Source organism: Empidonax traillii, unplaced genomic scaffold (assembly GCF_003031625.1).
Source record: "Empidonax traillii isolate 1590-97213 ecotype Southwest subspecies unplaced genomic scaffold, ASM303162v1 scaffold33:size3420811, whole genome shotgun sequence".
Lineage (NCBI taxonomy): Eukaryota > Metazoa > Chordata > Aves > Passeriformes > Tyrannidae > Empidonax > Empidonax traillii.
Window position 1 is genome coordinate 2197161 of NW_020955226.1, and position 14942 is coordinate 2212102.

A 14942-nucleotide genomic window follows, 5' to 3' on the forward strand; every position below is an offset into this window, starting at 1 on the left:
CTACTGATTTGACATTTTTTGTCATTCAAACACAAAATTTACCACATCACTGCTATGTGCTTGCTTTGCTGAATAATCAACAAAGAGCAGATTAATCTTTTTCAGAGTGCATGATTTTGAAAGAGGTCATTAGAGTTTTCACACATTTAACTAGAAGGAGCTACCCAGTATTCTTTTCTTTTGAGACTTTTGAAAATCAGCAAGGTCCAGATTTTCTGTCCTTTACATTCTTACTATGGTAGTCAAATTTTGCAAAGTCCACACTTTCAACCTGAAGTGTTTGAAATAACACTGTTTATAACTGAAGCTGCAGCTCAGAAACAGGAGGTTTATGCTGTCTGGAGTGATTTCTGTGAAGTATTGCAGCCAAGTGTCACACTGTGCAGGAAACCATTGCTAGGACTATGCAAATTATAAATTAAACATTGACATGTCTAGTGGGAATCAGGCATCATAGAACTGAAGTCTGTCTCTAAGCGTCTCACTTCAAGCTATCTGACTGGCAGAGTCCCAGAAGAGATTACCAGCACAGCAATAAGTTATCTAGCAAGTGTCAAAACTTGAGCCCTGCTTTACTGCTGTGGCATTTTGTGCTGGTGTTCAGGATGTGCCCATCCATTCCTGTGTATGTTAGTGACAGCAGCGCTTCCGTGCCACCTTAAATTGAACCTTGTCTGAATCGTCCTCTGTGGAAGTTGGCCCAGTGTGCTGAAAGCAGGTAAAATGAAGCAAGTAGGTCTGGGGAAGAGGGAGAGGGCTTCTGTTACTGATGTCAGCTTCCTTGGTAACGAATGTTGGGCTAAGGAGGGCAGGGAGTTACAGCTGTGGGTGAGGTTTGCCAGTGGGATGGAAAACATCAGCATAGATTCCTGAAGGCAGTGAAGGAAGAGAGATTGTTTATTTAAGGGGAATGCAGCAGCTGACAGTGCCAGTGTCACAGTGTCAGAGGGGAAGTAGGTGCATTGGTGATCCTCTGCCGTTCCTCTCCCTCATCCTGGTTTAACCCCAACTCTACAAAGCCCGGTGCAGCCACTCTCTTACTTCCCCCAGTGGGGTGGGGAAGAGAATCAGGAGGGTAAAAGTGAGAGAACTCATGGGCTGAGATAAAAACAGTTCAACAGGTAAAGCAAAAGTTGTGCACACGAGCAAAGCCGGACAAGGCACTCATCCATCACCTCCTATGGGTAAGCAGGTGTTCTGCCATCCCCAGGATAGCAGGGCTCCATGTGTAATGGTGACTTTGGAACACAAACACCGTCACTCTAAACATGCCCCCCTTCCTCTCCCGGCTTTAAATGCTGAGCATGACACCATATGGTGTGGGATATCCCTGTGATCAGTTGGGTGCAGCTGTCCCAGCTGTGTTCCCTCCCAAGTCCTTGTGTACCCCCAGCCTCCTCACTGGTGGGGCAGTGTGAGGAGCAGAAAAGGTCTTGACTCTGTGTAAGCCCTGCTCAGCAGTAACAGAAACATCCCGGAATTATCAACCCTGTTTTCAGCACAAATCGAGAACACAGCGCTGTACTCTAGCTACTGTGAAGACAACTAAGTCTATCCCAGCCCAATCCAGCATTTCCCTTAGTCAATGAAAAATGCATTTATTTATTTGAAAATATGTATCGTTTGGTGTGGTTGATCTTTGATTTTTAAGATTGCTTTATTTCCAAACTAAGGCCTTGATGTATGTATTCCTATTGGTTGCCCCTGCATACAGAGGCAGTTTCATAGTTCTCAGCTGTACTGTAGGCAATGCACGTGGGAGTCAGAGTGAGCAGGGATGAAGCATGGGATGTATGAGCTTGTCTCTCCCAAATCCTTTTTCTCTATGAAACAGCAGTTCTAAATCTTCACCCTCATTAGCTTGCATGCCAGCAGAGATGAGTCACTGGAGTGGCCAGGAGCAGGCCAGGAAGCGTAGTTTTGCTTTCCTTTGCTGAAAATTCAAAACAGCAGAATTTGGTGCCTGATTAATATTACATAAGTATGCAAATTTTTCTAGCATGAAAGCCGAGAGGTATAAAATCAGTGTTCATGTAATATAAAAGGAAAACCATAATTTATAAGAAAACTTCCTCCATGCAGGAAGGTGAACACCCAAGACAGGCCTCAAGAGACGTCACTTCCGAAGCACTGGCATGCTGTTGTGCTCCAACTTTGCACAAGTGCCATTTAATTTTACATAAAGGTGCTAATAAAGAATTCAGAATGTATCAAATGCTGTTGTTTGAAGGTTGTTTAACAGCAGGGCTAAGACAAAAGACACTGGCAATTAGGTATATATTTAGCAGTCTTTCTGCAGGCATCTGGAGTTCATTTCAGCAATAATTCAAAAACCCCAGGATACTTTCTCCCTCCTGCTGCTAAGTGAATGTAGGAGTAAAGCTGCTATTTTCACTGACAAGACATTTTGCTTGTGAAATTCTCCCACTTGCACATAATCACTGTTCTAGCGAATTACAACATAAACCAAAACTCTCCGTGAGGCAGGGGGAACATGACGCCTTCTCAGGTGATACAGGAATGTAGGGGGAATGAAAGCAATCTCAAACAAAACAAAATTATATAAATTATGTGAACCCTTGGCTAGTCTAATCAGGCTGGGCAAAGCAGTTATCTCAAGCCTTTTTTTAATTTCAACAAGCGTTGCAATTCTTCTTCCCAGGCCTCCAATGCTTGGTTTTGCTGTAGCTAGATAGAGTCTTTTCTCTGTTGACAAAAGAATGGATTGCTTTTTACTTTATTTTGTTTAGCTTTCAATATCCAGGAAGGGAAACTCCATGGGGTCGTGATACTTACTAATAATTTTTGAGGTGTGAAGAAGACTAACAGGTGTCTTCCATCCCAGGGGATGTGAGTGAAGAAGGTGATGCACTGCATTTTCCAGTCTTCCTTTGCTCAGTGCTAAATGCAGAGTTCTTGTTGTGAGAACCATGAAATTCCTCAAGTTTGGGCTGTACAGGAGACTCAAGGCTACTCACTTATTTTCCTTATTCTTTTAGAATACATGATTTTTTGACAGGGCAGTTTGAATAAATCTCCCAATGCTATGAAGGGTTTGGTATCTGAAACTGTCTTCACGGAGTGATTGTGAAACAGGGTATTTCCAGAAGCTTCAGTGGAAGAAAGGTGGTCGTTGTGGAAGGAGATGTAAAGTTACTAAACTGTTCGTCATTTTAAAAGATAGCTTAGAGTAACTGCAGGTAAAAGTGTAACTTTGGGGTTTGAAAGGAGAATGAGAAGGCTCTCAGGAAGATTAGGCTGATGTTTACCAGATGAAAGCACCAAGCTGGGTAAATTCAAGTTCTTTCAAGTTTCTCTGACTAGTACCAGTATGCAGTTTTATTGAGTTTTTCACCTCTTTTGATTACTTTTAAAATGAGTTGTATTGTATGAGAGGTAGAACACAGTGGGTTTTAGGGAAGTGTTGCTGACAAGTACTGCTGTCAAAGGGCAAGGGGGCAGGCAAACGGCAACCTGCACAGTCTCAGCGTGCATGTATTGCATACATGCACCGACAAATGTAAAATAGTGCTTTAACTGTACATATTTAAATGAAAGCCTGATTTAAGCTGATTATAAAGAACACAGGTCATTTTCTGCATATGCTGTCTCATCTAGGCAAATTTGGTTAAATCCTAGTTTAATTCATCTAGGTAGTCTGTATGCCTTTCTGTTCTTGATCTCTTCATACAGTGTCAATGCCCGGACATTGTATCACATTAACAACTATGAGGACAGATAGTCAACCACTTTGGTTAGTTGGTATGGTCTTGTTTGATGTCAGTAGGTGTCTCTTAACTGAGATTGGGCAGCATAGAACCCCCAAGAGTAGCAGCTGCTGCAAAGATCTGCTGAACCTCTGTTTTTCTTAGCTTTGTTGTTCTTTAGCTGATATTGACTAGTGTGCAGCTCTTAATACGCAGGGAAGCTGAGTTGTCATCTTTCATACTGGTTTTCTCTCCTGACACATTTTCTCCTGTTTGGCCCTTGGAGCATATGTATTGTGTGGGAAGACAGCATGTGAACCCCAGCAGAGTCACCCTGCGTCATTCCTCTGAAGATACTGGTAAAACAGAAAGCTCCAACCTACTCTTAAAAGTACCCTACTATGTCAAAGCAATATGTAGGCAGTAGTTAAAGCAAGAGTACCGATCAGTTACTTGGCATGGTAAGAATGTGGGTAGCCAGATGAAATCCCAACTGTCCAGACCTTGCCTGGACTCTGAATGAACACAGTGTTTTGTGATGGTTTTAGTTACTCCTGCTGAATTGAAAACCTTTGTAGTCTGCCTAGTATTATGAATACAGCCAAACATCTCTGATTGCTCTACAGTAAAATAACTTTTTAACTAAGATAACAAATCTCTTCTGACACTGTTTTGAGCTCATTTTGCTTAGAATATTGTCTGAACCGGAGCACAATCTTAAGTTGCTTATGGGTAGCAGTTACTGAAAGAATATTATGATTTTGATACTTGATTCCTGATGTTATTCATGCTGTCATTGAGTGGATGCTGTAGGACTAACAGATATTTTCTAATGTGCTTATATTTCAGTCTGTTCGTAGTTTCAGCAAGCAACTTATAATCAATCAGTTTATCGAGAGCATTTAATAAAAAGGTTTTGGCAAACTAATGATAGTGTATTTCAAGAACTCATAGACTTCAATTTATGGATTAAAAATAAGGTTTAATAGACTAAGTCTCCATAAGTTTACTCACAACTCCTGTCTTAGCTCTTTAGAAGAACATATAGAGTGTTGTCATTCCATCTGCTTTTGACAAAACATTATCTGATGTTGTCCTTTCTAATGCCTGGTTATTTTATGACCTCAAATTGTTTGCTGCATTTGTGAACTCGGGTCTCTGAAGTTGTACAAGATGCAAAGCTGAAATCTTTGGAGTGCCAGGTTAATACTGATCTAGCTATTTACAGGGAAGCTATAAGAAATGGAAAGGTTACAAGTGTCATTCACCATTGTAGGCTTGCAATGTAAATAACAAAAAGTGGCATTTGCACAGTGTTTTCAGTTTTAAGATTTTCATGTGCTCACAATAGGAAAAAATTATTTGAAAAAGGATTTTATCAGACTTCTAAACCTGATTCTTACCCTCATTTTTAGTTTCTACAGACTGTACTCTGTGGCTATAATAATGCTTTCTGTTGTCAAGCGTAGGCTATTCAGTCAGTGTTCTCACTTTTCTCCTTTTATTATGAAGTATGTCCTTTCTAAAACCTGTGCTCTAATTGAAAACAGGACCAATGCCTGTGCTGTGGCACTTTTTTTGCTCAGAATTATTCTGCTGATTGTAGAAGTCTCAGGGGAAGGGAAGCAGCATTGGTGTTTTTCTTGTGGCCAGACGTATTAGCCATTTTTACATCAGCTCAGCAAGGCATGGTGACTGGAGAGTATGGATGACCTTGGAGGCTGAATTGAGGGCTGCTTCCACCAGGGTAGTCAGGTTCCCATGTAAACTGCTTTGTACTCAGCTGAAGTTCTCCAAGTTTCCTCTGAAGCTGCATCACTTGCAGGAAGGAGGGGAGAAAGAAAGAGGCTGGCCATTGGAATTTCCAGTTTGACTGGGTTTTCATCTAAAAGAGAGGGATGTGAGGAAACTTTCCAAAGTACACCTCTAAGAGTTGCCCGTTCTGTGGAGGGAAAAGCTATGCTGATGCAGTAGTACCACAGTGAGCCCATACAAGTGCTGATAGTTGAGGTGGATGTAGATGGTTCAAGCATGGGCAAACATTCTGCCTCTTTGCAAACCCTTTTCTTTTCTCTTAGAGGATGTATCTGTAGCACCAGGGCACATATTTTGTAGTGCTACAGAGTCAATATAAAAGCAGAACACTGTGAGCTTCTGATGTATGTGGGATGTAAAAATCATAGTGCTACAAAAGCATGGGAGTAAGTTAACTTACCAGCTTGAAATAGTAAATGACTTTTGAACACCCCGTTCCACAGCCATGATGCAGCTAGGATCTCATGAGTGTTCAGCTAGGAGGAGGTCACTGTGGCTAAACACTTTGGGAGAAACCCAGCACCCATGTTAAATGAGCATATTCTGTTGGTTTTATCAGTGTTGTACAATGGCAGATTTTGACCCATAATATATGAAAGTAGAGATCATTATTAAGAAAATTGGATTAAACTGAAAACTGCTTAAGGCTGATTTCACAGATGTGGAAAAAATTCTTATGATGCTTTTTGTAGCAAAATTAAAGTTGATTGGATTTTTGGTGGTGGCTTTTTACCTCTCCATCCACAACAGGACCATAATACTTGAGTCACTGTTTGGAAGTTGAGTGCTTGGCAGACACTGTGCCACCGCACTTCTTTAAGGTGTGTGATTTTTACGGATTTAAAAAATTTTATGTTACTCTAGGGGCGTGTGGGCATGTTCTCAAAACTAGCCCAATGAATCCCAAGTGTGATACCCCTACTATCAGTGGTAAACAAGCCACCTAAAAGTCACTGAGTGCCTGGCAAAGAACCGAGTACAGCTGTTCTATGATGCTTTGTAGGCTTTTGAACTAGCTCTGCTTTGTTCCTGTGTTTACAGAAAGTCTGGGTAATCTTTGCCCCCATGAAATGTCTGCCATGGGGTATAGTTAAACACAATTGCACTTATTTTTAGTCAACAGAAAGAGGCGTGAGGAAGGATTTCTGCTTTGCAAAGATTGGAAACTATAGTTTAAAACAAGTGCATTTCCTGTCTGGAGAATAACATGAACAGGCAAATAGATCTTGATATGTGTTCTCTGTTGCTCATATGAAAGTTTTATATGTGCCTGGAGATTTTCAGATTTGGAAGTGTCATTGTTAGCATAACACAGTTTCTCTGTGCCTGTGTGCTGTTATCACAGGCCTTTACACAAGCATTTTGCCATAACACATTACTGATACAACATTTTGCTGAGTATAATTACATTCTTCTACGAAATATGAATTCCCTCCATGTTCTGATATCTGTAAAAGACTCTTCTGAGGTTTGAGCTTGGATTGGAAGGTGTCTCTGACCTTGTATTCTTAGTTTTTTCTATGCACAAGAGTGTAAATACTACTATTCATACCAGTGGCTGCAGAAACAGCTAATGGGCAGTAACTGCTGATGAGAACTAATTGAGTGAAAACCACAGCTGAAACTAGTGACAGCTTGATCAGAATGGTCTCTTCTACAGTACCTCATACATGAATAATTTCCTGCCTGCTCCATCATTTTAGATAAGTAATTGGAAATCCTATTGATCTGCACAGGGCTTAAAATAACACAGTCTCAGTGTCAGGCTGTGATTTCTGCAAAGAGTTATTGTTCCTAATTAGTATTAGGACAGGAGCCACCCATCTCTACAGCAGCTGAGCTTGTATTGTCACCACGTCAGGAAATCCTCTAATGTGGGGCTGGTATGGGTGAGCAGAATGCCATGTGATGCTGAGCTCACTGATAAAATTAAAGTGTGTGGATTTAATGTTGCTCTGAATACTGACTCAAGAGTTTATATTCTTTCTGTTGCTGCATTTTGCAGAGCATCAGCTGTCTAAAAGAAGAGGGTAATGAGCATCACCAAACAAACAACCTGAGGAATCAAACTGAGATGCTGTTGAAAGATCATCTCTGTCTCTCCCAGTGCTTCTTTCCCTGTTTCATTGCTTCTGTGTGGGTGACTGGTTCTTTTGACTCTTCTCAGTTCACAGTGGGTCTCTGCGACTCCTCTTGTATTTGCCATGTGCTGCTCAGTAGCTTAAGTCCTTCTCTGGGGGGCTGAAAATGTAAGAGGCAGCAGGATCTGAAAAGGGAAACAAGCTTGTTCTCCCACTCAGCAAGAACCAAGAAGCATCTGTTCAGAGTAGAACAGTGATATAGACACAGCAGCTGGCCAAGCTGAAACTCAGAAGATGAAGAAGTTGGCAGTACAGCCCTTTATGTACTGAATTTGCTATAATTAAATACTTAGCTGTGCTGCAGCTTGAAGACTCCAGTACATGAAGTGCTACAGACCAAAGGTTCTTCAATTTAATGACTATTTTGTGTATCATTCCATACACTTCTCAGGTAAAAAGTCGTGTAACTCATCTGAAGTCTCTCATGCAGAAATATCTGTTTGTCAGGTCTGTTGCTAGGACAGCTGGGATATGAAGTCCTATTAGATTTCAATCAAGGTCTAAATCCCAGAGATAAATCTTGACTTCTGATGAAATGTAGCTGATTTATCATGCTGTGGCTGATCAACATGTGTGCATACGTGTGCTTTCACACTCTACTGCCTCTTCAGTTATCTGTAAATCTCAGTGATATTTTTCTCTTACGTGTCAGTTTTAGAGCATCTTTTAAGGCAGTAGTCTGTGGTGTTTTATAAACAAGATAATTCTCCCAGCATCTTTATGTGGCCAACAGAATGTACCAGTGCCTTGTGCTCATCACTAACAAAAAGTGAACAATGTAAGGAAATTTGAAAATTTCTTGGACCACATAAGTTAATGTAACAGTTAAATCCAGAATTTAGAACATCTGACACTTTGCTCTTTGGTCTTCGTAATTATTTACTATGTATAAGAGAGAATGAATGAGTATGTTTTTGGGTCTGAAGTAAGTGCAATTGGTTTTGGGTTTTTTAAGGAAAAAGTAAAAAAAGCAGAAACTTTGAAGCATTGCTGGCAGTAGTACTGTTGGGTTACTTGCACTAAATAGGATCTGAATGTCATTAATGCCCACCTAGATGTAATTATGTATTTTCTCTCTCATGAACGCAGTATTGAAAGATGTCCCAGTACGGGTGGTTATGGTGCAATATAGAATACTGTTGTTTAATATGCACTTGGTAAAGGAGATAAAGACATTCATTCTGAATTATTTAGACCAGCTGGTATGATATTGTGCTGTCCTTGGTCATACTTTGAGACTTCTGACTATTGTACTGAGGTAACAACATGACTTTGGTGTGTTTCACATACAGTATGTTGGTCACTGGACAGTGCTGCAGAAGTTAAGCCAACTTGCAGTAGCACTAATTTCAGATGCAGAGTTTCTGCTCTCATTTGATGTGATAATAGTGCCCATCATCCTGTTATGCTTCATTCTGAAGAGTTTATCAATAATTTCCTGCTTATGTGGAAGAATGTCTATTCTTTCCACATGATCCCCTTCTTTGTCTCTTTTTATTCCTCTCAGGATCCTTTCAGAAGCAAACACAGCACATTTTTGTCAGTTCTCAGACAAATAGAAATAAGTATTTTACTCTTACACCCATCCCTCTCTTTCATTATCTCTCTTCCTTCATCTCCATGTTCTCTCTACTTTCATCTCCTTTCATCCTTGGTGCAAGACAAGAGATCAACTTGCCAAGAATTAGTAACTGTTATGCAAGAGCCTGGACTTGGACCCACTGAGTTGAGAGGAGGGAGTATAATCTTAATGAGTCAGTTGCTGGGTCTGTTAATGGATCTGTTGCTGAGTCTCCCAAGTACTGCTTTGCTGGCTAAAGGGTTAGACAGTAGAAGAAAAACCTGTGTTACTGTTGATGTGTTGCTGCTGATTGTTTAATAGTTGTTGAAAATGTGTTCTTTTATTCTGAGTGTTCAATTAGAGTGGTAATAAGTAAGTACAGGATTACCTCACACAGTGGCTCAGATATTGTGGCAGCGTTCCTGAAAAAATACCACAGATTTCTGTAAGAGTAGATTTGATCTTAAGGGATGAATTTGTTTTCATTTGCCTTTATCAGACACACTACTTAAATCAAAATGCTAAACTGAGAGCTTCCCACAACCAAGTGCACAACCCTGCTTGGGATGCATTTAATGAGGGAAGAATGCCTTTCATGACATTATGTTGTTTTGTCCAGCTATCAAAAAAAAAAAAATCTTCCAGGGCCTCAGAAGAACCACTACAGTCCAGAACTTATTTTCAAGAGCTAACATTTAGTTTCAAATTGCAAAGATCTGAGAGATGCTGACCAAAGTTTTTAGAAAGGTAGAGCACTTGCAGCTTGATTTCCCAGTATGAGATCAAGTCCAGCTGTTTCAAGTTAGATACCCAAGAATCAAAGTTTACATCATTCATTCTGAAAAGCTGGGATTTAACCACTGGACAGCTCTGAAAAATTCCAGCAAGCATATTTGCAGATTTAAAGACCTGATGCTTTTCTGAGTATTTGAACCTAAGATATATTTGCATATACATTGTATAGGCACTTTCTCCTTCATGTAATCCATTCTCATGCTGCTTTTTCCAGTCACTGTTTTTGTGTGGTTAGTTAAAATGCTTCAATTGAATATTTTTAGCAGTGGAATTGATGAAAAGTGGTCTAGCCTTTCTTCCCTCTCCCCCTTCCTCAGTCTCTACAAGTAGAATTTCTCTGTGTATTCTACCTAATAAACTTAAAATTTTTTTCCCCATTTCAGACTTATAATATTAAATAATTGATTGATACTGAGAGTTTATTTGCTTAACTCCATTTTTTTCTGTCATTTTCTGTTTTCTTCACTCAGCTTCTGCTCAGCCCTAGGTGCTTAGGTATAGCCTTAGCCCTATCTGCACACCTAGCAGATCACTGACCTCTCTTAATATTGCTGAGTGATTAGTGAGGTCATTCATGCAGCTCTAATGGAGAATTCCAGTCCTGTCCTTAGTTTGCCAGACATGAGCAGGTTAGAAAGAGATCTGCTTTTCCAACGAAGGCTTATTTTCCATATCTAATACACACTAGATGACTCATTTGCACATGAAACTGCTTTGGATACCAGAAGCACTCTTTTTGGCCTTGCTTTCTTCCTGACTTCTGCAAGACTGGACCATCTGCATGTCTAATGCTGCTTATTTGACTTGACTTCTGTGGAAGTCCCTAGAGATGAATTTGGTCCAGTGAATGAAAATATAAACAGAAACCTGTAGAAACTGCATCTACAATTCTGGAGTGTATAAATTTTAGACCTAAAGACATTTGGGTGTAAACAATGGTAACTTTGTATACAGGAGTTGTTGATTTCAAGTTTGAATTTGAGATAATGGTTAGAACTGCAGTAAGCACTGGTGAAATAAAACAGTGCTGACTAGAGTTCTGTTTTGATATGCTTGAGAGCCTCTCCTTGAATAGGAAAGTGGGGTATTGCTGTGCCATGTAGGGCTACTATTGGCAGAACAAATTAGACAAAGCTGAGACTGAAGTGTTCTATCTGACAGAAGCAATAATGTGATGGGATCTTTGCAAACTGAAAAACAGTTTCTTTTTCTAATGTTTTCTCCATAAACAGAAGATATAAAAACGTATCTATATAATAAGGTTATAAAACATCAACTTCTTAATAAATTATGAAACATATGTGGAGTTTAGCATAAGAAGGCAAAAATAAAAAGGTAGACTTACTATGAAATGCCCCTACAGTATTAAGGCCAGTGTATTAAAAATCACTGGTTGATTTTTGATCAATGCTGTTATACACATAAATCGTTACCACTAAATATTGTATACTGGGTTTGTTGTCTGTACATACTTCTTACTAATACTAATTTAATTAATTTTATGTTGTTGTAAAGGATTGTGGCAAATGTGATTGCTTATTAAAAAGCTGAGACCGGTATCTGTAACTTCTCCGCTGAGAGAAGTGTGGGACCCCAGTGCCATCCCCTAGAATCATAAAATTATAGAATTAGCCGGGTTAGAAAAGACCTCCGAGATCATCAAGTCCAACCTTTGATCCAGTACTGCCGTGGTGACTGGACCACGGCACTCAGTGCCACATCCCGCTGGTGCGCGGGCGTTGTCTTGACTAAACGCGCCATCTAGTGACTGGCGGGTGATGGTTAATTTAAAACAAAGAAAAAGAACGTAAAGCCAATGGAGATTTTAATGAATTTTTACACCAGCGGGAAAAATGGATAAAGGATGACAAATCCTTATATTGCCTTATTTTTCTCCCCCTATTAACAGCAATTACTATATCATTATTTATTTCAAAAAATGTCATTTGTCTGTTCTCCTCTGTCTGCTCTCAGGCTGTTTGCTGGGGTCCAGATTGAAATCATCTGCTGTGGCAGAGTATTTGGGCAGAAAATTAGTGCTGTGTTCACAATGCTTTAGAAGTCGTGTTACAGCATCTGAAATGCTGATTCTCAAAAACTTGGTTCAAATGTCTAGAATTGCCTGAATTTCTTAGAATCATAGAATCATTTGGGTTGCAAGGGACCTTTACATGTCATCTAGTCCAACCCCCAGGCAGTGAGCAGGGACATATTCCTGTAGATCAGGTTGTTAAGAGCCCTGTCCAACCTGACTTTCAATGTTTCCAGGTAAATCCTGCCCCACGTGTGCCATTTTTCAGGTGCCACTGAAGTTTCACTTTAATTGAACGGTCTCAGACTGTTTTCAGTTTTCAGCTGTTTTCAGTTCCACTCAGCGCTTTATTTGCAATTGGACAAAGACATCCTTAGTTGTGTACACTGAAACAAATCCTTTGAGATTGGCTTTGGGAGAGAGGGCTTCAGATGGGAGTACCTAGGGAGCATTGCCTGGCTCTTGGTACAGGTTTGTGCCATTTAACACATGAGAGGTTACAGCTCACTGTCACAGCCTGAGAATGTGGTTTGAAGAACATGGTACTGCACTGGATTGCACAGGAGTTTAACAGTTGTCATACATGCTCTTACCTGTGCTAATATGGGGGCACCAAACATATACTGGAGGCAGCTGAGATGAAATAGCTTTATTTTTAAAAAATGGGATAAAGTAAGTTTTGTAATTAATCAGGGAAGGAGTTGTTTGAGACAACCAACAGCTGCCAGCTTTGTAGATGAAGTGGAGAAATGTACACTGAGGATCTATATTTTCTATATGCAATATTTGCAAAATTAGGTTAAATATTGAAAGCAACAGTCTCATGTTGTTTCTCTCTGGAGAAACCTGTAGGATTCAGTCCAAGCCAGTATTACTTTGAGAACCAACTTGCACATGTGGATCCCTTCTAATAAAGTATTCGGCATCTTGATTTAAAAAGGGCTTCTTTGAAATTCATTGGCTTAAGGAAAGTGTTATTGTTTTTCTGTCCCTGTCTCTTCCAGGATATTAAACACAACATTGTTTGAACTGTATGAAGCTCTGGGCAATTTTCCTGCCTTGTGGGTCTTCAATGTGCTTCTTATGGTTCTTCAAATTCTTCACTGTTTTTGGTCTTACCTAATCATAAAGGCAGCCTACAAAGCTATTTCAAAGGGCAAGGTAAGACAACATGGTTCTGTTTCATGATTTTAACTTTTTCAATATCCATACAGGTCACTTTTTGGTTACTGTTTTTTTTCTAATCCATAACACATTTTATGTTAACTCTTCTTTCCTTTCATGGAAACTTTTTTCCACTCCTTACAATTGTCAGATAAGTTAATGATACTCTTCATAGTGATTGCATTTGTATGTGCTTCCACACTTCTTGTTTTGTAATCTGGTACACTGAACCAAACTACATTACGGAAATCAGATTATTAAAAGAAAAAAAAAAAAAAGCAAACTGCTTTCTTGGGACTGCCAGTTTTGTTTTTCTTCTTCAGAATAGTTGTTAGCAAAATGTTCACTTCCCAGCTGGAAATGCTAGCAATAATAATGCAAAATGAAATTCTGCTGCCTTTCCTAGTGGAAAGTTACAGATCACAGCCTCTTTTTGTTTTGATTAATTACAAAACAATATAAACAATTCCTCTTTTGCAAAGGGCCATGGATTTTCTTTCTAGGATTCTCACAGCAAGACCATTTGGGATAAAATGTGGTGTCTTGCTGCTGTTGTTACATTTGACAGGAAGATGTCACTCGCAGAAATGCTCACCCCATTACACTTGCTGTACAGACACGGTGCTTGTGTGTAGATGGAAGAACTAATGCTCACAGATCACATAAAGTACAGACCCTTTTGCCCTTAAAGAGTAGAACCCATGAGTCGATGTTTTAGACATGTGACTGCCCCTGAAATGAATGGGATTGCTCTGCAGAAAACTGCTTCCTAGGAATGTCCTGGAGAGCTCAGCCTTGCACTGGGCAGAGCCCAGAATCTGCCCCTCGCTCTGTGGGAAAGACAGTGCATTCATGGGCTGTGTTTTGCTGGGAAGCCACACTTCAGTCTCCTCTGCTTTTAGCTATTATTAGCCTCAGCTGTCTGAATTACACCAGTGACTTCAAAGAGTACTTCCTACTCTCTCTTATTCTGCTTCTTTATCCTTTCCCTTGTGCTGTGCTGGAAGGCTGGGAAGTGGAACCCCTTGCAGGTAAGTTTCTTTTAATTTACTTTGTAAAAGCTTTATTTTGACAATGCTAGTCTTTTGTGTTTTGGTTTGGTTTTTTTAATTTGTAGCTTCTGATTGGTATTTTTTTCCATTGTTGATATTTATATATTTAAATTAAGGTCATATTTACATCTTGGGTATGCATTGCCTAAAACCATTCAAACCCACTTTTATCTGTAGTATCTGGGTGCTATTATACTGCAACCTTTTTTACATAAAATACCCACATACATCTGTATATCATCAGCATAAGCAGCTGCTCTGTCACCATTCAGGATGCATACCTGAGAGTGTAAGTCCTGCACCTTGTGGTTTTAACAATTGCACAGAGAAAATTTGGATTGTACAAGAGCAAAGTTACATTTGCATTAACACAGTGACTAGGTTAAAGATGCATATGTATGACATATACACGGAGAATTCTTCTTCCTTCAGATCTAAATTCCTCACTTTCAACCCGGTTCTTTCCATTTCTGCAGTAAAATAAGAAGTATTTTCATGACACATTACAGATACCTTACAGTAAATTTTCATCCTTAAGTATTATTTTGGTTTTGTAGTACTAGTATCCACCTTTGGAACAGCTCAGTTGATAAAGGAATTTATTATCATTAAATTTGTAATGTAATCCTGATCATATATTTGTTACTCACTATTGTACTTAGTAGTTTTCTAAAC

General features: G+C 39.6%; 1 protein-coding gene across 2 annotated transcripts in view; it reads left to right on the forward strand.

Annotated features, from left to right (window-relative positions):
- Positions 1 to 14942, forward strand: part of CERS6 (ceramide synthase 6) — a 115450-nt gene that overhangs the window by 96269 nt on the left and 4239 nt on the right. The window contains exons 9-10 of one of the 2 annotated variants that reach the window (XM_027911513.1): positions 13056 to 13212; positions 14223 to 14246. In XM_027911513.1, coding sequence (XP_027767314.1) covers positions 13056 to 13212; positions 14223 to 14246 — 181 coding nt within the window. The remainder of the gene's footprint in view (positions 1 to 13055; positions 13213 to 14222; positions 14247 to 14942) is intronic. The other variant, XM_027911514.1, reaches the window with a different exon arrangement.